Source organism: Diceros bicornis, chromosome 17 (genome assembly GCF_020826845.1).
Source record: "Diceros bicornis minor isolate mBicDic1 chromosome 17, mDicBic1.mat.cur, whole genome shotgun sequence".
NCBI classification, from domain to species: Eukaryota; Metazoa; Chordata; class Mammalia; order Perissodactyla; family Rhinocerotidae; genus Diceros; species Diceros bicornis.
In genome coordinates, this window is record NC_080756.1 from 47,467,101 (window position 1) to 47,489,529 (window position 22,429).

Below are 22,429 nucleotides of genomic sequence, written 5' to 3' on the forward strand. Positions count from 1 at the left end.
AAACCAGAGAATTTATAGCATTCCTAAGTTTATCATTAATACCCATTTTGACTAGTTTATTTAGCAATAGATTTTATGTTCTTATTGTCATAAGTAGTTGCTACTGTATTGTAATTTATCCACTAATGAAGGAGATATTGATGCTCCCTAATGACCCCTTGCCATTTTGAAAATTCCCAGAATGTCAACTTAGATGTGGGTTTCAGGAAGCCTGAGACCCAATGGTTTCAGTCCCAGAAGCTTCTCAGTTGCCAACCCAGCGAGCTCTCTTCCCATCCTCCATACCATTTAGAGTTTCTCTTGGCCAATTCATACTTAACACGTGCTATATTAATGCTCTTTATCCTGAGTATCTGTATGATGGTACTATAATGTAATGGTGTTCTCTAAATAATCAGTTTCATTGCTTTCCAGTCTCACCACCTACTCTTCATTTTCATTCAGCAGATAGACGCTAAATATCTGCCATAAACTGCTTACTGGAGCAGGGTAGAGAAAGATCAGAACAGCTCTGCACAAGTGTGTTATCTCTAACCTTTTTGTCAGCACTGAGCTCAGAGTCCAACCACACAGTTTATCTCAGGAGTCCTAGCAGCTGCCACGCTGTCCACTGCTAAGGCCTAGAGGCCCTGGAATTAGAAAGACTAAAAGATGTGCTTCTTCCTCTCAAAGAGTCTCTCCAGAAACCCCTCCTACCTTTTGTAAGCCCCTTGTTCAACCTTGATTCTGCCTCCTAGCAGAATCCTGCCCTTCTCCGCAGTTCTTTGGATTAACCAAGGCCTCTGTTGTATCATCTGCCTGGCTTTTTATTTAAATTTTTATATTCTCTGCTCTTAACATAATACCTACTATGTAATAGCAGTTAATTCAACAAGTACTTATTAGATGGTTACTTGTTACCCTGTGAGGAAGGCTGCCAGATTTGGCAAATAAATATACAGGATACCCACTTAAATTTAAATTTCTGATAAACGGCAAATATGATCTGAGTACAAGTTTGTCCTGAAACTTCATGGAAACGCTGCCTCTGAGGCGTTGGAGACGTGCTGAAGCAGTCTCGGGCTCACAGCCCAGTGAGAGAGGCAGACACGTCAACAGTTCTTAAAACATAAGATGGCAAGTATAGTGACAGAGGAATTTCCTTGGGTGCTCCTTTCCAGGTTAAATAAACCCAGTCTTTTAACCTTTCCCCGTAAGACTTGCTCCCCTCGTCTTGAATCATTTTCTGAAACTTCTTGAATTTCAGTTGTGAGTTTTGTGAGTTATAGAAGAAAGCACACAGTGATCATAAAGCCCTCTCACTGGTGCATCACAGGGCCTGATCATGTCCTTCCCATCTGCCACATTGTTCTTTAGCTTCCTATTATAGGCTCTCTATTTAAATAGCAGCTCCATGTTGTCAACTCACACAGCTTATGGTCCCCTGGGACTCCACAATCTTTTTGACCATGCTTTTGACAAAGCCAGTTCCTGTCCCTTCTTAGTCTAGACTTAGGGCAGTGTGGTTTTACATCTTGTGAGAGTTACTTTGTACACTTCCTAATTGAACTTTATCATTTTAATATCCTCTTTCATCATGCTAGACTTATTGTTTTGATTTTTAATTCTATTTCCCAAATGGCCAGCCATCCAATCCAATTTAATGTCATAAGCAGATTTAAAGAGCAAGTTTTCCATGCCATCATCTAAGTTATTAAAGAAAAGGAGATCTTTCCTTGTGTGTTTAGTAAGTTACCCCACACTGCCAACTCAAGCTGATCATGTCTGCCCTTTCACCAAGTGTCCCACCTGCCTAGTCATAGGGGCCTCTTGTTTGATACCGAGAAACTTCTTTCTTTACATCTTACTTTGGCATTGGCTAGAGACTCTTTCCCATTCTGCTAATTGGCTCCTGATTTGGAATTTATAGAATAATTTTGAAGTAGGCTAGCTTCTCTATAACCCATTGACAAAGGGAAAATGACACACACACTTGGAACCATTAAAAAGACCCAATGGCCTGGTATCTTAAAAGAATCATCACAGAGCTTATTAAGGAAACTCTTGAATAACTTCTTACTAGGTAGCTGAGAAAATACCCCTGTTATTGTGCATATTTCCCTCTAATTCTGTCCACCCAGACAAGAATAATTTTCCCAAATATGTGTTGCAGTTCATAGGTAAGCTATCCTGCTAGTAATCCTATCCCTTAAGTCTATTTGCTTATTCTAGAAAAAGTCTCTTCTCCAAGCCTGGGATGAAACACACCTTGGGTTTTATTTAAGTGGAAAAATAAATTTTAATATGTTTATCTGATGCAAACTTGAAGTTGTCTCTCTGAAAATTCACATCAGACCAAGCTAGTGGGGCTAGCTTCAAAGAGGAAGGCCCTTCCAGATAGTATATTGTTAGACAAGAGTTTCCAGGGAACGGTGACATTGCACCCCTAAAAGACAGTCTAAACTCAGGACATCCTGTAGGACAGACCACCAGATAAGCATCCAATCTAAAATCTGGAAGAGGCTCTGAAAGGTTTACCCTACCTGTCTGTTTTTCTCTTTTTTTACATTAATGGAAATGATGTTATAAGATGTGGCATACTAGTAGTTAACATATTTACGATGTTTATTTGTCTCTCCCTACTAGACTGTAACCTCCATGAGGGCAAGAATTTTTGTCCTTGTTTACTGATGTATCCACAGTAACTATAATAGAGTCTGGCAAATATAGGTGCTCAAATAATTGTTGAAGAATGAACTAATGAATCATTTAGTCAATGAATGAAATGAATGAACAAATGGGAAGAGAGTTATGTAATTCATTTAGTCTTCATAGTATAAGCCAATACTTTTCTTTCTTTATTAGCCATTTGAATTTGAGAAAGAGTGGGAGATAGTTTCATAACCAATGGGTAGGGGGAAGAAAGAGAGGGTAATATAGAAAGGAAACATTTGACATTTATAGTCTCAGATAGAGGACTCAACTTTGCTCAGCTTGTGGTTTCTACTATCGAATCATCTAAATCAAGCAAGTATTTAAGAAGAATACTGAATAAATGTGGTCTCCAACTGTGCTACTATTGTGGCTCATCAAATCTTAAATTATAAAGTGATTTCAGGACTTATTTGGCAAGATATTTGATTTATTTGAAGCCCCTGATGTTCCTCATCTCAGATGTGAGAAGAGTATAGTAAGCCCCTCTCTGTGTCCGTGCACTGAGCCCCCACTGTTCTCTGACCGTGGGCCTTCAGCTTCTCAGTGAGCCCAGTGTTCACTGAGCACTCTCTGCTTTCCTGTCACTCATGTAACAAGAGGTAGTCAACCCAGAAATAACTATAACAGTGCTACATTCCATTTTTAGAGGGGAAAAGAGATAAATGATAACAAAACAAGCCTATATAAAGGAATTATTAAAAGTAAAAACAGTTTCTAGGATTTTCCTGGAATAAGTACATATTAAACATAAACTCTTAAACCATCTATGATCTTTTGTACCTAAATTCCTGTATAGCATCCACATCCCAGTATTATGACTCATAGCAAGTGCTCATTGAATATGTCTGAATGAAGGGTAACCCTAAAGAGGAACGTGAATTAATGGAGTTGAGGATGATTTTCAACAAAAGAGTTGAAAGTAAAAGGGCTTTTTTGGTCTTTGCTAGGTAATGAACTGCCCAGGCCTCTGCTTCCTGCTCTGAACAGTGAGGAGGTCCCTCAGTTGGCATTTCTCAGACTTTGTTTCACAGCCCACGAGTGTTCTGGGAGACGAAATGGGTCTTCTTTAAAAAAAAAAAAAAAAAAAAAATCCATGGCAAAATACATTTGGGAAAATGCTGTGTCAAGATTAAATAAGTTTCTTTACCAAAGGACTTGTCAGAGCCCTGCCCTGTGAGGGTCCATTGTGAACCCCAGAAGGGGACACAGTATGCACAGTGGGATCACTAAGGCTCCCTCCCAGTACTGACATTCTATAAACTGGAGTGTCCCCCGCATAGGGCTGACTTTATTGACCAAAGCAAGAAGTTCTGCTATGCTGTAAATGGGTCACAATGTGAGCATGTGTGCACATGCTGGCATTTCCATTTCTTGGTTTGGGATTGACTGATCTGGTTGATTGTTAGGAAAGTAGAGGTGTGCCTGTCCATGACGTGCCTCTCCCTGGATCCTCACTCGTCTCAGGCCCTGCCTGGCACAGACCTTTGGCAGTCCTACCCCCACCCCGGCTTCCTGACTCTGAAGGCAGTGACACCATGTTAGGAACCTCAGATTATCAGGCTAACAACTGGAGTGCCCTAAATTCATTGGGATGTCTTGCATATGGAAGTCTTCGTTGTAAATCTCCCCAAAACTGTATATGAGATGCTGGGGCTTCTAGTGAAGCTCTGGAATCCCAGCTTCCATGGTGAATCCATCTGTCCCCTTTACTTAAAATCTTCTCTAAAGGTCATTTCTCCTTGCTAGCACCCACAACTTTTATAAAATATCTGCAAGGATCCCTGCACACTCACAGGTCATTCTGTGGAGTGGAGCGGAGTGGATGGCAATAGCACCTCTTTGTAACAGTCTCGCCTAAGGGTAGGTTGAGGGAGCACAGCCAAGGCCACCTGTCACGCACAGGATGACTTAAGGACAACACTCAAATACCTTAGTCCCTACGCCTCCATTTCACTTCATCTCCTTTTTATCATAATCGTCTCCAACTCTGTCACATTTTTAGTGCCAAAGAAATATTCATAGGCATTGTCAAGTCCTAAATTTGACAAGTTCTTGTGGGATCTTGGATCTGAAATATTTTTTGAAGGGAAAATGGAGAAGGTGGCAGGAAAGATGTCCTCAGCTGGCATGAGGACAAATTAACTCCTTATTCACCAGAGATGCCAGAATAGCACTAGATCCGAGAAATCTTCATGTTCAACTGTGTGTTGCATGATAATGCATTAACTAGTAAGGAGGGCACTTTGGATGATTTTTTAATATAATAAATGTATCTGCATTTGTGCAGTTCAGTTCATTCATTCATTCATTTAGTCATTCATTCATTCATATTGAGAGCCTACTAAGTGCCAAGGAATGTTCTAGGCACTAGAGATACAGCAGTGATCAAAACAGGCAAAAATTTTGTCCTTCATATCACTTGCATTCTAAAGGAGGGGAGCAGAATATAAGTTAAAAAGGCAATTATATACAATGTTAGAAGGTGCTAACTGCTACGGAAAAAAATAAAGCAGAGCAGGGAGATAGTGAGTGTTGGCAGAGGAGTTGCAATTTTAAATTGGCTGGTCAGGGGTGGCCTCAGTGAGAAGACCATCAAGTCTGACCTGAAGTTAGCGAGGGAGTAATGGATATCTGGGGCTTTCCGAGCAGAGAGAATAGCATGCTAAGGCAAGAGCTTGCCCAATGTGTTCTAGGAACTGCGAGGAGGCCAGTGTGGCTACTGAGGAGTGGGTGAGAGAGAGTTGTGGGAGAGGAGGTGGTGGGCATGAGGTCAACTCTGCTACTGTCTCTCTTCTATTCTAATGGATATATAGGCAGACTTGGATTCTGTCAAGGCTTCTATTTTAATGTCTTTTTCAGATATTCCTCCTATTATAGTCCCCATGAAAATAGTCCAGACCCTTAGTGGTTTCCCAATGAATGTCCCTGCTCCAACCTCTCTGCTCCTCAAACCATATTGCTTTAGCTGAATAATGATAGACCTAAGTGCTGTGGTATGCACATTGCATCCTTCCCCAGCCTGGCCATTCAGTGTACTCTGTGGATAGCTTCTATCTACTCACCAACTCAGTGTTCCACATTCACATGTGCAAACATTCTTTCCAGCTTCAGTTAAGACACTGTGCTCGGGTCTCTCTGTGTCTTTGCTCATGCCATTCCTCCTGCCCTACATACCCTCCCCATACCTCTGCCTGTAGAATTCTTGGTCACTCTGTAGGAGTCACCTCCATCTCTGCTTCCTCTCTGTAGCCTCCCCATCCCCATCCTTTCATGATAATCTCTACTCCCTCTAAACTTCCAGAGCCTTGACTTTGCTTGCATCCCATTTGGAACTTGGCATACGCATTTAATCATTGGGTTTTTCTATTCTACATATGTTTGCTGAGCATCTGTTCTATGTATTTAGAACTCTGTGATATGTTTTACAGTTAAGCGTGAGGACCCTGGGTTTGAATCCTTGCTCTGCTAGTTTCTAGCTGTATGGCCTTAATCAAATTACTTACTTCTCTTTGCATCAGTTTCCTTGTCTGTTAAATAGGGATAATAATACCTACCTCATAGGGTTGATGGGAAGGTTAATGAGTTACTGTATGTAAATTGTGTGGTACATTAACATAGGAGTGTTAGCTGCTGCTGTTATTATATTATGATTATAACGAACTGTAACATAGGGATTGTATCTGTTGCCTCATTTCATTTCAGATATTTATTTCAGAGCTCAGTGATTTATGCCTGGATTATACCCTTTAAATGAGTGTTGATGATGATATTTTATGGCCAGACGCAAGACTTTGCCAAACCCCTAAGACTTCAGGTTATAGGTATGACATGGTAGAGTTAATATAGGAACAAATCCATTTGGTCAGCTCTACTAGCTCTGGGACCAAACTTCAGCTAGCTATGAACTATAATACCATTATCTGATTTCAGGAAATATTTTAGGAAATATTTATTAAGGCTCATATATCCAAATTTTTTAAAATACAAAAGAACTGACTGCTTTACTATGAGGAAAACTGATAATTAACTAAATTCCAGGAATCTGAAGAACTGGTATTTTATTTTCTACAAGCTCTTGTTTGGGGCACAGCAAGAGCATAATGACAGGAGGAGAGGGAGTCCCATTCCTTCCATCACCCGCTCCGCTCTAGAGCCTGTCATAGGAACCCCAGCTTCACGCTGAGCTCAGAGAGGGTTCCTTACCTCAGCACAGCATCCAGAGTTGTGAAGACATGCTTACCAGGTTACTTACATCCAAGTGCAGGTTTCTTCACATGCAAACTTAAGTGTGTTTGCCAGTGTGGACAGCCATAGCACTAATATTAATAATAAGAAAAAAACGAGCAGAAACGATTAAGCTATTGAGTGCTTACTCTGTGCTAGCTCACTTTTTGGCAATAGCAAAATGGCGTCAGGTTCTCCAGGAGCCCAGGAACAGAACTGACTTAGTGTTGGCACTTTTATTATATACCTGTATCTTCTAATTACATTCTAAAATGTTATTGTTATGTAATTCAGTCACCTACTCTGAATAAATTTGAACAATATTCTCTCCAATGAATAATTTATAATGAAATGTAAAAATAATTATTTTTTCCTCCCACCTCCATCCCAGATTATAACTTTTATGAAGGTAAAGAGTCTAAGCTTTCTTATCTGTCACTATATCCACAGCCAGGTTGTTACATGAGTAGGGTCCTCAGTGGCTACCCTTGAAATGGAGGATTTGTAATGAGATGCTATACCTTATTTCTCCTTTTAGAACATTGTCGAAATTCAGTTTCAAAGCTAAGTGGCTTGTTTATTAAGTCATTCAGCTAATAAGTGATGGAGCTCGGCTTTGAACTAAGATCTTTTGAGCCCATAACCCATAGAATACTTACTGTTTTATCATTAAATTGCCCTTTCAATGTAAGCACAGACTACCTCCTTTTTCCATCTGTCCCAAGTATTTATGGGCCGTGAAACAGTGAAAAAGATCATGCCTTCAGAAAGTCTACTCTTTGCATTATCATCTGACCTTCTCCCCGCTTTGGGCAAATAGATCATAGTGGGAGAAGGGAAAGGCCGCTTTCTCCATCCACATCCTCCCGCATTCTTTAGACGTTGCTCAGAGGCTAAGTCACGCACGTGTACCTACTTCATCCTAGCTAGGCTGTAGGATGTTATTATGGGCAGATTGAGTAGCAGACAGAATAACAAGATAATAATAGTGCTATACTTACTTTATAGTTCATGGGAAAATCAAAAGAGAGAAGAGATGCAAAAAGAGTTGCACTTTGGTGGGGGAGGGGTGAGAAAGCACCCAGCCCTCGCACTCCTGGGTATTTACCTTAAAGAAATGAAAATTTATGTTCACACAAAAACCTGTACATGAATGTTATGGCTGCTCTGTTCCTAATTACCCCAAACTGAAAGTAACTTAAATGTCCTTCCATGGGTAAATGGATCAACAAACTGATATTCCATATGATGGAATTCTACTCAGCAATAAAAAGGAATGACCTACAGATACATGCAACAGCATGGATGAATCTCAAAGGCATTATGATAAGGAAAAAAAAGCCCATCTCAAAAGGTTGCATACTGCATGATTCCACTTATATGACATTCTGGAAAAGACAAAATTATGGGGATAGAGAACAGATCAGTCGTTGCCAGAGGTTAAAGGTGGGGGGAGGGTGACTATAAAGGAGTAGCACAAAGGAATTTTTGGGGGTGATGGAATTGTTCTGTGTCGATTGTGCTGGTGGTTACAAAATTCTATATATGGTTAAAATTTGTAGAACTAATGGGGATTTAGTGTTTAATAGGTACATAGGTTCATTTGGGGAAGATGAAAAAGTCCTGGAGATGGATGGTAGTGATGGTTGCACAACAATGTGAGTATACTTAATGCCACAGAACTGTACACTTAAAAATATTTAAAATGCTAAATTTTATGTAGTGTGTATTTTACCACAATTTAGATGAATGAATGAATGAATGAATAAATAAATAAAATAACAAAATTCATAGAACTGTACATAAAAATATTAAAAGTCAATAATAAAAAAGTACTATGAAAACAGACGGTACTGTTGGTAATTATAATAACAGGAGGGTGCTGGGTAGGAAAAAAGTGGTCCCTTCAGAATTCTGGTGTTATGCCACCTCCTCATAATTAGTAGCACAGGCCAAAAGCCACCCTTGTATTCTAAGCCTTCCCACCTTTTCTCTTGGGTGCCTCGGGGGTGAGTGGCATTTGGGCATTGATTCTTTTTGTGATTCAAATGAAAAAGCTGAGGTAATGGAATGAATATTTATGTGCAGGATTGTCAAGCTTTGAAGACAAAAGCCCCCAGATTCCATGTCTCATGCGGATGGACCCTGCAAACAAGACATACAGTATCAGTTTCTGCAAGGTCACAGTGCTGATTTGTCCTAATCTGCATATGCTGATTGCACTCAACTGAATGAAGAGAGCCATTTTTTAGGGTAGCCAACTACCCACCAAGGCGTTTCCTCTCTGCCCTCTTCACTTTAGTAGATTTGCTTCATTTGTGTGCTGTCATTCACAAGATCTCACTCTAATTAACCTCTTGGGCTTTGTCTAGTGATCAGCACAAAAGCCTGGATGCCATCAACATAGGAGAGTTTTTGTTTTGTTTTCAGAACCTGCTCTTTCCCCTGGCTTTATGGCCTCAAAGACTTCTCTGCGAATATCTGTTTCCTCACTCACCGTGGAAACTAAGCAGTGTTGGAGGAGGAGTCTGAAAGTGGAGGGATTCTTCTAGTGTGAACTGATGTTAACTCCCTATCTCCACCCTTGAAATCCAATCCATCCTCCCTGCCAGCTTAAATCCAACCTCCTTCAAGAAGCCTTCCAGGAAACCCAGGCTGGTTGCAGCTTTTCTCTTTTGGAATTTTGGTGGCACTGGTATACACCTCTGTGGTCTTATATTTTACCTAGTTGTACACATGCCATCTTTCATATTCTTGGAAGGTGGGACAGTATGTGATGATGCTTCTGTTCCTCCTAATTCCCCTTGGTGCCCAGACCATCATTTAAGCTCAGGTCATCCTCAGCTCCTGTCTATCTTATTCCTTCCAACCTGTTCTTCATGCTGGCACCTCTGGGCTCTTTCTAACACAAAAATCCAGTCTTGACACTATCAGAATTCTTCAGTTGCTCCTGATAATGAAGATGATGATGATGACAGTAATAATAATGATAATGACAGTAATAATAGCTAATATAGCATATTTATCATGTGCCAGGCACAATGCTAATACTTTGCCCAGATTAACTGGTTGAATAGTAAGAAGCCTTATGAGGTAGGTACTATTATTAGCCCCATTGTAGAAATGTGGAAACTGAGGCACAGAGAAGTTAAGTGGGTTGCTCCAGGTCACATAGCTATCAAGTGGCAGAGCTGTGATTTGAACTCAGGCAGTTTGGCTCCAGAGGCTCTGCTGTGTCTTATCCCTTAAAGCCTGAGCTTTAAACATCTTTACACAGAATTCAACTCCCTTGTGATCCAGGCCCTGCCTCCCTCTTCAGCTCGTTCTACTTCTAGTCGCCACAGCCATTATCTGTTAGGCTTTGGCAATGACCAGCTGCCTGTGGTCTCCAATCATGCCTGGGCTCTCTCACTGTCCTGTCTTTGCACAGACTGTTGCCTCCATCTAGAAACTTCTTTTTCTCTCTAGTCCAACTAGAAAACTCTTTCTTTGAATTAGCCCCAGTGCTACAGCCTCTGTGATGCTGTTCAGGACAGCACCCTTTGCTCCGTGCTCCCACTGCCACGTGGGCATGGCTGCTCTATAGCACCCATCACCTTGCTCACTGCCCCCTAGCCACACCAACCTGGTCCCCTTGCCAGGCCTTTGTGTTTGCTGTTCCTTGGGCCTGATACACTTTCTGATTTTTGCATGCCTGGTTTCTTCTCATTATTCAGGTTTCTATTCAGATGCCACCTTCTCAGAGAGGCCTTACCAGGACAGCAGTGTAAACTTGTTCTCCTACCAATCACTCTTTTATCTTATGTAATAGCTGTTTCAATTTTTCATAGCACTTTATTTTCATGATTTTAAATCATCTGTGTTCCAGTTATCCATTGCTGCACAAATACCTCAACACTTAGTGACTTAAAGCAACAACCATTTCATTGTATTTCACTATTTTGTGGGTCAGATACTTGGACAGGGCTTGGCTGGGTGATTCTTCTGCTTCATGTGGCATCAACCAAGGTCACTTGGTATTTAGCTGGTGGCTAGGCTGAGCTGAAATGTCCAAGATGGCTTTACTCTAATGCCTGGTGCCCTGACTGGAATAGCTGGAAGGCTGGGCTCAGCTGGGACTGTAGACAGAGCATCCACATGGGTGGCTCCAGCAAGGTGGCCTCAGGGTTGTTGGACTTCTTACAGGGTGGACTGCTTCCCTCGGAGAGAGATTCCAAGAAGCCCATGTGGAAACTGCAAAGCTTCGTATGACCTAGCCTCAGAAGTCCCAGAAGATTACTTCTGCACATTCTATTTGTCAAACAAGTCACCAAGTCCAGGCTAGAATCAAGGAGAGGGGACATAGTCCTCACCTCCTAATGTGAGGAGTGGCAAAGAAGTTGTGGCTGGCTTTAGTCTACTACATTAAAAAAAAAAAAAAAAAAAAAACAGACTTATTATCTTCCTCCCTTCTTTGCAATGTGAACTCTTTAAGGCAGGATCTTATTCTTCTGTAATGCATCCCCAGCACCCAGAATAGTGTCTACACATGAAAGATGCTGATAAATACTTGCTGAATATCTGTATGAATGAAAGAATAAATGAATGGACAAATGAATGAATGAAAAAAGAAATGAATGAATTTGAATGAATGTTTACATCTCTGACTCTCTCGTATATAAACTAATTGAAAACAAAGTCTGATTTTTTTCATCTTTGTGTCCTCAGTTCCTGATATCGCCCTCTACACTAATAGATGCTCAGTAAATATTTGCCAAATGAATTAATGCATTTTAATTGTTATAGTTAAAGGAGATAATGTGAGTTATTCCCAGCACATACATAGGTGTTGAATGTGAGTAGCTATTATTAATGAGTTAATAATGCCTTATACATAGGAAAATCAGTTTATATATTTGTTTAATAAATAAAACAAAATAGACCAGATCTCCACTTCCCTGCTTCCTTCGCCTCTCCCTTTCTTCTCTGCAACAAGCTGTATGAGAGGCCCTCTATTGGGAAGGCGGCAGCCATAACCGCCCCAGAGCCCTCCAGTCCAATCATCTGTGCATGGGTTCAGGGACCCTTACTCCTGGTCTTCCGGCACCTTTCTCCTTGCCTGACTGACAAGACTAATTCACTTTGTGGTCATTAAGATGGGGGCTGAGATGATGATCTGAACAACTCAGAGGCCTGAATTCTGATTCCCTGCTGCTCTCTAGGAAGATCAAGTGAGATTACAGTTCTCTTGACATTCTGGCATTGTTTTGCCCTTGTGCGAGTGTGTGCTTACAGTAATTGCTGAAAGCCATGTGTCAAATCTAGAGGGGGAGTGGGAGTTGGCATTTGATATGCCAGAAAGGGAAGGGTACGCTCACCAGGTGGCCTCACGTACAGTGTGTGGCTTCACTCCCCAGTCAACAGGAGTGGACTAATTGGCTAGCATTTGAGCCTGCAGCGGGAAGGCTCAGCTCCCCGCAGTCAAGTCTCAGCTTGTCCTTCTACTTCACCACATGGCCTCGAACAACTTACTTGGCCTCTTCAGGGCTTTAGTTGCCTCCTCTGTGAAATGGGATTGATCCCTAAATTTCCTTCCTTTCTGTGTTTTTATTTCTCTATCCAAATCTGTTTTTATAATCCTAATATGGGTAACTCTGGAAAAAGATTCCAAGTTTCAGAAAGCCCTATGATGGCCAAAGGTGACTAATAAGGAGTACTGTATAAAATTCCCTACTTTAAAATCAGACTGAGCTTTTTAATCCAGTGCTGGTCTCCTTGGTGTATTGGGTTTTTAAATTTTTTTAGAAATTGTTTCTTGGGGTCTTCCGTATTCTACAGACTTTAAGACTTCTGGTTCTTGACAGTGTTAAATTTTACTCCTTTCCAAAACCCCAGAGAGCATCGATTGCCACTCAGGTTGAACAAGTGCCATATAATACCTCACAGTGTAAGTTTTATTACAAGGGCAATTATTGGAAGCATCAAGGTATTTGGAAGAATATTTTTTCCTTCTTTCCCACAGGCCTCGCTAAACATACAGTTCTCCGTGGTCATAAATTTTAGTAAAATTCAAGTTCCAATGACAGCTTTTAAAAAGTCTATGTTTTATTTAAACCTCACCAATCTGGGAAAAGAATTTTCAAGCTCGCTCACTCTGCTTCTGCTTTGGCTAATTCTGGGGCAGTGCACTTTCCCTGTTGGCCTGCAGACTGGCTAGTTTAAGGAACAAATTAGAGAATAAGAGTTCTCAATCTTAGAAACATTGCCTAACATAGGACAATTTTAGATATTAGAACTTCATCCTTATAAAAGCAATTAATAATTTTGAGAATCCACCATGTGCCAGATATCGTGTTAAGTGGTTTTCTATATGTTATCTTATTATTCATTAAAAATAATACTTCCAGGGCCAGCCCCAGTGGCCGAGTAGTTGAGTTCGGCTTGCTCCACTTCAGCACCTGAGTTTGGTTCCCAGGCATGGACCTACACCACTCCTCTGTCAGTTGCCATGCTGTGGCAGTGGCTCACATACAAAAAGAGGAAGATTGGCAACAGATATTAGCTCAGGGCAAATCTTCCTCAGCAAAAAATAAATAAATAGATAGATAAATAATACTTCCAGGAAAATGGGACTCTGTGAGTTTAAGTAACTTGCCCATGTTCATACAGCTGGTCAGAGACAGAGCTGGAATTCAAATCCAAATTGTCTGCCTCCAAGACCAGTGCTTTCCACAGACTGCACCTTCCCATTGTTTAGGGCTGGCTGGTTTCTCTGATTATTTTCTTACGGAGAATGCTTTAACTATATAAGAGTCTTGTTATGTTATTATTTAATTCCTTTAGTTTTTTTTATGTGTGTGAGGAAGATCAGCCCTGAGCTAACATCCATGCTAATCCTCCTCTTTTTGCTGAGGAAGACGGACTCTGAGCTAACATCTATTGCTAATCCTCCTCCTTTTGTTTCCCCAAAGCCCCAGTAGATAGTTGTATGTAACAGTTGCATATCCTTCTAGTTGCTGTATGTGGGATGCGGCCTCAGCGTGGCCAGAGAAGCGGTGCGTCGGCACGCACGAGGGATCCGAACCCAGGCCGCCAGTAGCGGAGCGCGGCGCATTTAACCGCTAAGCCACGAGGCCGGTCCCCCCAATTCCTTTTGTTTTTTAATAGTTTTAATTTATTTTTAAATATTTTCTCCCAGTTGGTGGCTTGTCTTTTGATGATCTTAACTGTGTTTTTCAAAGAGAAGTTCTTAATTTTGATGAAGTCTAATTTATCTTTTTTTTTTTTCTTTTTGGTGGATTGTGTTTTTGGTGTTATATCTAAGAAATCTTTGTCTAACTCAAGTTTACAAGGATTTTTCTCCTAGTAATGTTATAATTTTAGGATTTATATTTAGGTATATGATCCACTTTAATTTTTTTATATCTTGTGAGGTGTGAAGTGAAGTTCTTTTTTTGCATACTGATATCTAATTGTTCCAACACCATTTGTCGAAGACTTTCCTCTCTCCACTGAATTGCCTTTGCACCATATATGTGTTGGTCTGTTGGTGGGCACTCTATTCTGTTACAATGATCTCTTTACTGTTTCTATGCTAATGTCACGCTGTCCTGTACTATAGCTTTATAATAAGTCTTGAAGTCAGGTAATATAAGTCCTTCACTTTGTTCTTCTTTTTCAAAGTTGTCTTGGCTATTCCTTTATCATTTCTTTAGTTTTGTCTATTCAGGGATATGTTTATAAAACAGCATCTAGAAATCTAAAGATAATTTAAAATTCAAAGTTACTAAAGAGTAGTATAGAAACTTTCCATAATCTAGCTTCATCAGGAAGTGAGGCACTCTGAGTATTAGATTCCATTTGATTAATGAAAAATTGTTCCATATACCTTACATGGATTGCCAATTTTCAAAAAAACTAGAATGTAATAATTTATACCAGAATTGTGTTGAACGTGATTTCAGCTTTCATTGATGTTTCAGAAAATACTTGGGGCCCTATGGTATCTTAGTCATTGTGAGCATCAGTTGTCATTGTCCTGGCAAAGTGAGAAGTTACTGATCAAAGGGAGTTTATTTAGTTATATTGCTGTCTGCCATAATATCTACTCTACTTTTGATTTGTAGTACTTTTTCAAACATCTGAAGTGTTATAATGGACAGTGATATGCATAGCATTCTGCTGTCTGTCTCTTCCAATAAAGCATATCCTTGTTTACTTTAAACTTGCTATCTGCTGGGGACAGAGGAGTACTATTAATTAAGCCAGTTGATCCCTGATAATGTTGGTCATCACTGCCACTGTGTGACATTGTCCTCTGTTGGGCCTCAGTTTTTTCATTTATAAAATGAAAGGTTTGGACTAGTTAACCTTGAGTGGCTCATCCAACTCTAAAATTCTTTGACTCTTTTGTAATGTCGTCATTCACTTAAAAATGACAACCCCTTTAGAAATAATGAAGCAAAAACTCTTAATGGCAAAAAGCCCTATGGTAAGTCAAACTCAGAGCTTTTTGAGTCAGGAAAGTAGTAAACTTTTTTGTTTTTGGTGAGGAAGATTGGCCCTGAGCTAACACCTATTGCCAGTATTTCTCTTTTTGCTTGAGAAAGAGTGGTGCTGAGCTAACATCTATGCCCATCTTCCTCTGTTTTGTATGTGGGTCGCTGCCACAGCATGGCTTGATGAGTAGCGTATGTCTGCGCCTGAGATCTGAACCCTCAAACCTGAGGCTGCCAAAGCAGAGTGCGCTAAACTTAACCACTATGCCACCAGGCTGGCTCAGGAAGTAGCAATCTTTTGATGCATCACAGACTGCCTAACACCACTACATGACTCTACTTTTAACTATGGCCAACTCTGAGCAATTAAGATGGCATTTATGGCTTATGGTACTGCGACATTTTGTGGTCCATGAATCCCCTCTTGAGCTTCTCAAGTCAAGGGAAAGGGAAAGGAGAATGGCTCTCAGGTCAAGCACCTCCAAAGGTCCAGAGTACTCCTAGTTGGCAGGGTAGCTTTTCAAATGTATCTCCAAAGTAAATAGTATAGTATTGAAACCAAGAAGACTTTAAATATCTACATCGTCTTTCCTATGCCAAGGTGTAGCAGAGCTCCCCTGGTCATATTCTGTCTGATCATTGCTGTACTATTAGAATGAGAAGCTTGGAGAGTGTGAAGTTCACTAGGGAATGTAGACATGAATTAAAAAGAATAAGAGGAACATTTATTGAGCCTATTTGTTGAGCACTTACTGTGCACAAGGTGCTATGTGAAGTACTTCTTATGCGTTATATCATTTAATTCTCACAACAATCTTGAAAACTAGACATTATCATCTTCTTACAAATGAGGAAATGATGCACAGAGATTTCATGTTATTTGCCCAAGGTCACACAGTAGTAAGTGGCAGAGCTGGTCGTCAATCTATATCTGTCTCAATCCAGAGATTAAACTCTCTTAGTGACTACGTCAGAGACTAGCTCTCATAACTTAGCCAGCTCATTTAGAGAGTAATCGAATTTGTAGTATGAACTACAATGATCTAAACAAAGAACACAAAGTACTGATGGGTCACTTTTGGGTAGATTTAATGGAAGAAAAAACTCATGGAAGGTTTCCTGAAGAAACTGCTTTGAGTTACATTTTGAGACTAGAGACATGAATTGGCCTGGAGAGAAAGGCCAGTTCATGCTGAAGGGATAGATTATATGAGGCCATGAAGATACAAATGAACAAACTATGTGTTCAGGAAGCAATGTACAGACTTACTCATTGCAGGGCAACAGCCAGAAATAAAGCCAATGTCAGAGGGATGAAAATCCAAGAGATTTTACTTTATGATGATAGGCACTGGAGATCCACTCTCAGTTCTTAAGCAAGGGAAGGAACATAAATAAAATTGTATTTGATTTTACAATTTATCCTACAACTGATGTTGTAGGATGTGTCAGCGAAGGTCAAGAGAAAATTTCTTAGCAAAACATATTTGATATCCAACAAATTATTTTCAGGAGTATAATGTAGCTCACCTCACTAAGGCCCTGTGACCTTAATAGTGCAATGACGATGTATTGAAGCCCATAAATTAAGAGGCCTGGGAGCAAATTTTACACAATTTTTAGAAATAAAGGTGACTAGTCCACTGCAGTTAAGCTAACAGCACATTTCCATCATCACTGGTATTGTGCAGTGTGCATAAATGGAACACACAGGGTTACAGATTAAAGTCAGGGTTGGGCAAATAGAAAGTGCTCAACAATGTGTATTAAATTGAGTTGAATTGAAGTCCACTTTCAGATAGCAATTGCTGCTCCTGAGTGAGGGCTAATGTATTTGGTGAACTATAGTTTGGTCCCTTCCATTATAAATCTACTAATAGTAACTTAATATCTCTTCATGTTTTCTTTCTCTCCAGTTCCAGAGACCTAATGACTTCTCACCTCCTTTCCGCTTTGGGACTGTGCCCAATGGCAGCACAGAGAGGAATATTCGCAATAACTATGCAGAAATGCATGCCTACATGGGAAAGTTCAACCAGAGGGGTGTAGATGATGCATTGCTTTCCCTGAAAACGGGGTAAGAACTGCTTCCAAGCTCAGAGTCTTTGATATGTTTCCCACATTTATTAAACATACGTTGAATCAGATGTACTATGCTTGGGTGCTGTACAAAGTTAAAGCAAATAAGACTTCATTTGCTCTTTACAGATTTCCAAGTTAAATTTGACAGTATAATTCAGGCCAGTACACAGAGATTCCTATGCTATTATTTACTTCTCTGCATTTTTTTTACCAATTATATTCTACTTAGATTAGATTAATGTCACCATCAAACAGGAATTAAATAGAAGTTAAAGTAGAAGGGAAGACTCAAGGATAAGGTTCATGTGTTATTCATGAAATAAAGACCTGTTGACTCAGAAGTGAAAACAATGATTCTGGTGTCTTATGGACAAGAGAAAAATAAAAGAAGAAAAGGATCAAAGTTTTTAGACAACAAACACTAAGAATGTGTTGACTGATCTCCAGTTCCAGCTTTTGTTGGCATTCTTTGCTCCAGCTCTGTACTCTAGGAAGTATTTGTTCATTAGAAGGAGCTCATGAACTGCAAATATGTTGGCTTGCATAATCCCAGCCACATTGGTCCCTTTAATTATTTGGCCTCCCAGAAGCCACAGCTATGGAATAAGACAGACAATTGAGCATGATGTTGAGATTTTGGGGTCAAGGGGTCTTGTCTCTGATTTCCTGTGTTGTATGATAACTAGCAGCACTTGGATCTCCTGGTGGCTCCAGTTCTAGAAGAGTCACTCAGATGCATGGTTACTTAAATACTGTTATACTCTAGATCTTATCACCATAAAGTCACAGCCGATTTCAGAAGATGGGATTTGAGCTTGGGGTAGGACCACTTGGGGGACTGGTCCCTGGTACATCCACAGTTCTCAATCATATCAGAGCTGGGGCTTTTTGGTGTGCCACCTTTCTATAGGGTACTCCTGGACCTTTTAAAAAATTTTCTGGGTCTTATCATGCCAGAAAGGGATTATTTATTCTTAAGGAGGGATAAAGCTAACTTCACTTGTGAAAGTGAAGGGGATGATGTGTGCTTTTCTTTCTTGCAGACCTCTCTATTACCTGTATGGCTATACCCGAATTTCTTCCTCTACGTTTGATGTATTTAAATGTTGATTTTAAATATTGATCCATGCCTTCCTGCCCTTACCCCTAGTATTCTCCCTTTCCTACATACTCTTTCCTTGCAAAGCACAATATATAAAATGGGTTCTTACATGTTCAGGAATTTCAGAGATCTGAGCTCTCCTATATGTTGCATTGTCTTGTAGTTTCATACGTTTTCTCTTAATACAAGCCTGTGCTGCCACCACCCAACTACTCATTTCTCTCCTTGTGCTGCAAAACAGAATGTTGAAACCTTTCTGACCACAAAAATAGCATTGCACATCTACTAAAACTCATACACCTACCCTTATCCACACTGTGGACTGTAATAAACTGAGAAATTAAAAATGTTATATAAATCTAGCCCATGCTATTTGTTGTTATCATCGTGATGGTTACTTCTCATTATTTCTGTTATTATTTTTATTGATTCCTTTTACTCCTTCTCCTTTTCAGACACAGCTTATGAGTTGGCTTTAGGCTTAACTTACATTCTCATCATTCCCAATGGGAGGGAAAGAACTCCTCCTTTCAACCTGAAATCACATAAAGAACAGCCTGAGATTTGGGCTTTAGATTCTGGCTGAGTTCCAACTTGAGCCTTACTTTGAACCAATTCTTCCCAGAGTTAGCTGGAACCCTACTGCTTCATGTTAATGGCCTCATAGGTAGTTTTGTACTAAAATTCCTCCATTGAATTTTGTTTGTTTGCTTCTTTCTTGCATAGAAAACTGGATGCTTTCATCTATGATGCAGCAGTGCTGAACTACATGGCAGGCAGAGATGAAGGCTGCAAGCTGGTGACCATTGGCAGTGGGAAAGTCTTTGCTTCCACTGGTTATGGCATTGCCATCCAAAAAGATTCTGGGTGGAAGCGCCAGGTGGACCTTGCTATCCTGCAGCTCTTTGGAGATGGTGAGTTAAAGAAAAAGTGCCTATTTAGCCTCTTCTGATGGCCAGTCCAAAACATCAACCCTTTTTCCTTCTCCGTTTCTCTAACCCCTGCATTTCTAGCATTTCTAGAAAAACATTTCACAATATTCTATGAGATTTGGGAGGTATGTATTAGTTTGCTAGGGCTACCATAACAAAGAACCACAAACTGAGTGACTTAAACAACAGAAATTTGTCTCACAGTTCTGGAGGCCAGAAGTCTAAGATCAAAGTGTTGGCATTGGTTCCCCCTGAGAGCCTCAAGGGAGAATCTGTTCTACACCTCACCCCTAGTTTTGGTGGTTTGCTGGCAGTCTTTAGTGTTCCTGGGCTTGTAGACACATCATCCCATCTCTGCCTTAATGTTCACATGGCCTTTTCACTTGTGCATGTTTTCCCTCTGTGCATGTCTATGTCTCATTTCCTCTGTTTTTAAAGATACCAGTTATATTGGATTAGGGGCTCACCCTACTCTAGGATGACCTCATCTTAACTAATTACATCTGCAATGACCCTATTTCCAAATAAAGTCACATTTCAAGGTCCTGGGGGTTAGGACTTCAACATAGGAATTTGGGGGGACACAATTCGACTCATAACAGGGTGAAATTTGGGGGAGAAGATTAAAGTAGTTGGTTAAGGAGGTATGTTTTGGGATTGCAGGCTATGATCAAACCTTCAGGGATAAAGTAAGAGAAGCTAGTATTAGATGTTCCAAACAATCTTCTTACATGTGGCCAGAGAAGTGGATAGAACTTTGGAAAGTTCTCTGCTTTTTATGTGCCCAGAGCAAGAGTAGAGAAATACACTTGTGGCTATCTACTCATTCTTCCCTCTCTCTCATCTTGCTCTTTCAGCTGGAAAAGGTAGGAAGCAGGACTAGGATCCTCAGAGGCAGACACCCAGAAGGTACTTGCCAGTGTCATTCTGGCTGCAGACTGAGCAGCCAACTTGCTTTGAGAAAATCTCATTGTAGGAGATGAGATTTCATTATACTCATGTCTTCTGCATTGCTCTTCACTTTATTGTCCAAAGTACCTACTTCTCCTGTTAGCCTCACAGAAGCTAATCCAGTTATGGATGAGCAGCCTGACTCTGCTTGGCCCCACAGGCCATCAGCCAAGCGGTTCTCTAAATTATGTCTGCAGAATCTATTCTGTTAGGGTTGAGATAAGAGGCAAAAGAGCACAGCTGGATTTTCAGAATCCAGGTGAAGTTGGTTATTCCACTAGTTAGGAAAATCATAGGTTGATCAAAGAAATGAGTAAAAAATGATTTGATTAACATTGGAAAGAGGAGGGGGTTATAGCTGGAGTGTTGACAAGCTGTTTTGGTATAAGAGCTTCTGTGATTTTAATGTAGCTATCACTTAAAAGCAATAAAGAAGACTCTATCTATGAGGAAGAGCAGCAGTGGAGATTATCTGTAAACGTTGCCAAGGCTCTAGTCACATTATGCAAACAAAGTTCAAATTTTTCACTAAACCGGAACTATTGGAACAGGCAATTTTCTTCATAAGATTTTCAGAATTTTGCTCATCTAGAATTAGATGCATTCTAGGGCACATGGTTTCTTTCATTTTTCTTTGGTCTAGGATTTCTACCTTTCTAATTGCTGGTATCCAGTGAAGTGGATAAAGATTATTAAAACCTGGCATGAATTGAATTAATCAAAGCTTCCTTCAGCAGTGTTTAAAGGAGGCATGTCTGAATTTGTTGGTCTCATTTTATTCAAGCTTACTCCCCTTTACCCTTAATATTTATATTTTCCTCTACAGCAAGAGATCAGTAAGTCTGAGAGTCCCTAGGGAATCAATCAGTCTTTTTGCTGATGTCTGTCTCTCCTCCCCTCACCCAACCTGCTTCACACATTTTTAAGATCATTTTTTTGAATCACTTATTTGATTATGTTATTCCTCACTGTCTACAAAATAAAATGCAAAGTGCTTAGTCTGATACTCAAGCCCTCAGCAATCTTGCAACAACCTTTTTTATTCAGCTTCCTTTGCCTATTATTATTCTGTTTGAACTGTTCTGCATGCTGTTCCCTAAATAAGCCTTGTATTTTCCCACCTCCCTCCCATTCATCATGCTATTTCTGCAGGCTGCAGTGCCTTTTTGTATGGTATAAATTAAAATTCACCATCCCCACCTCCAAGTCCTACCTCCCTCTTGAAAACCCACTGGCCACCCCATCCACAAAATTACTGTCACTAAGTTGAACTCTTGTTTCTTTCATAAATATTATTGCAATATATTATTGATTATTTGTATCCCAATTTACACTGGATAGAAAATAGAAAGCAGAAGTAATGTCTCATATCTTTGTATCACTTGCAGTACCCACGTTATATTTTCATTGAATACTTATTCGATATATTGATAAATTAACATGTAACAGTATTAATAAAATTACTGTTAACTTTCTCCATTAATTTTCTTTGTTTGTGTCTCCTTGTCTCTTTCTGTTTCCTGTTTTTCTCTCTCTTCCCCAACACCCTTCTGGTCCCCTTTTTTCTACTTCTTTCCTTTCTTCCCTCTTTATTCTCTTTGCCTTTCTACTCTGTCTCCAGGGGAGATGGAGGAGCTGGAAGCTCTCTGGCTCACTGGCATTTGCCACAATGAGAAGAATGAGGTCATGAGCAGCCAGCTGGACATTGACAACATGGCAGGAGTCTTCTACATGTTGGGGGCGGCCATGGCTCTCAGCCTCATCACCTTCATCTGCGAACACCTTTTCTATTGGCAGTTCCGGCATTGCTTTATGGGTGTCTGTTCTGGCAAGCCTGGCATGGTCTTCTCCATCAGCAGAGTAAGTGCTTTGATCTAGGTGCCAGGAGCTTGTGAAGGACAGCTTAGCCTAGGCTGTGCAAAGTGGAGAGACCCAGGAGGCCACTAACTCTAGTCTTATGCTGCTAA

General features: G+C 40.3%; 1 protein-coding gene across 1 annotated transcript in view; it reads left to right on the plus strand.

Annotated features, from left to right (window-relative positions):
- Positions 1 to 22,429, plus strand: part of GRIN2B (glutamate ionotropic receptor NMDA type subunit 2B) — a 278,160-nt gene that overhangs the window by 251,401 nt on the left and 4,330 nt on the right. The window contains exons 9-11 of the mRNA XM_058557590.1: positions 17,312 to 17,472; positions 19,306 to 19,493; positions 22,084 to 22,322. Coding sequence (XP_058413573.1) covers positions 17,312 to 17,472; positions 19,306 to 19,493; positions 22,084 to 22,322 — 588 coding nt within the window. The remainder of the gene's footprint in view (positions 1 to 17,311; positions 17,473 to 19,305; positions 19,494 to 22,083; positions 22,323 to 22,429) is intronic.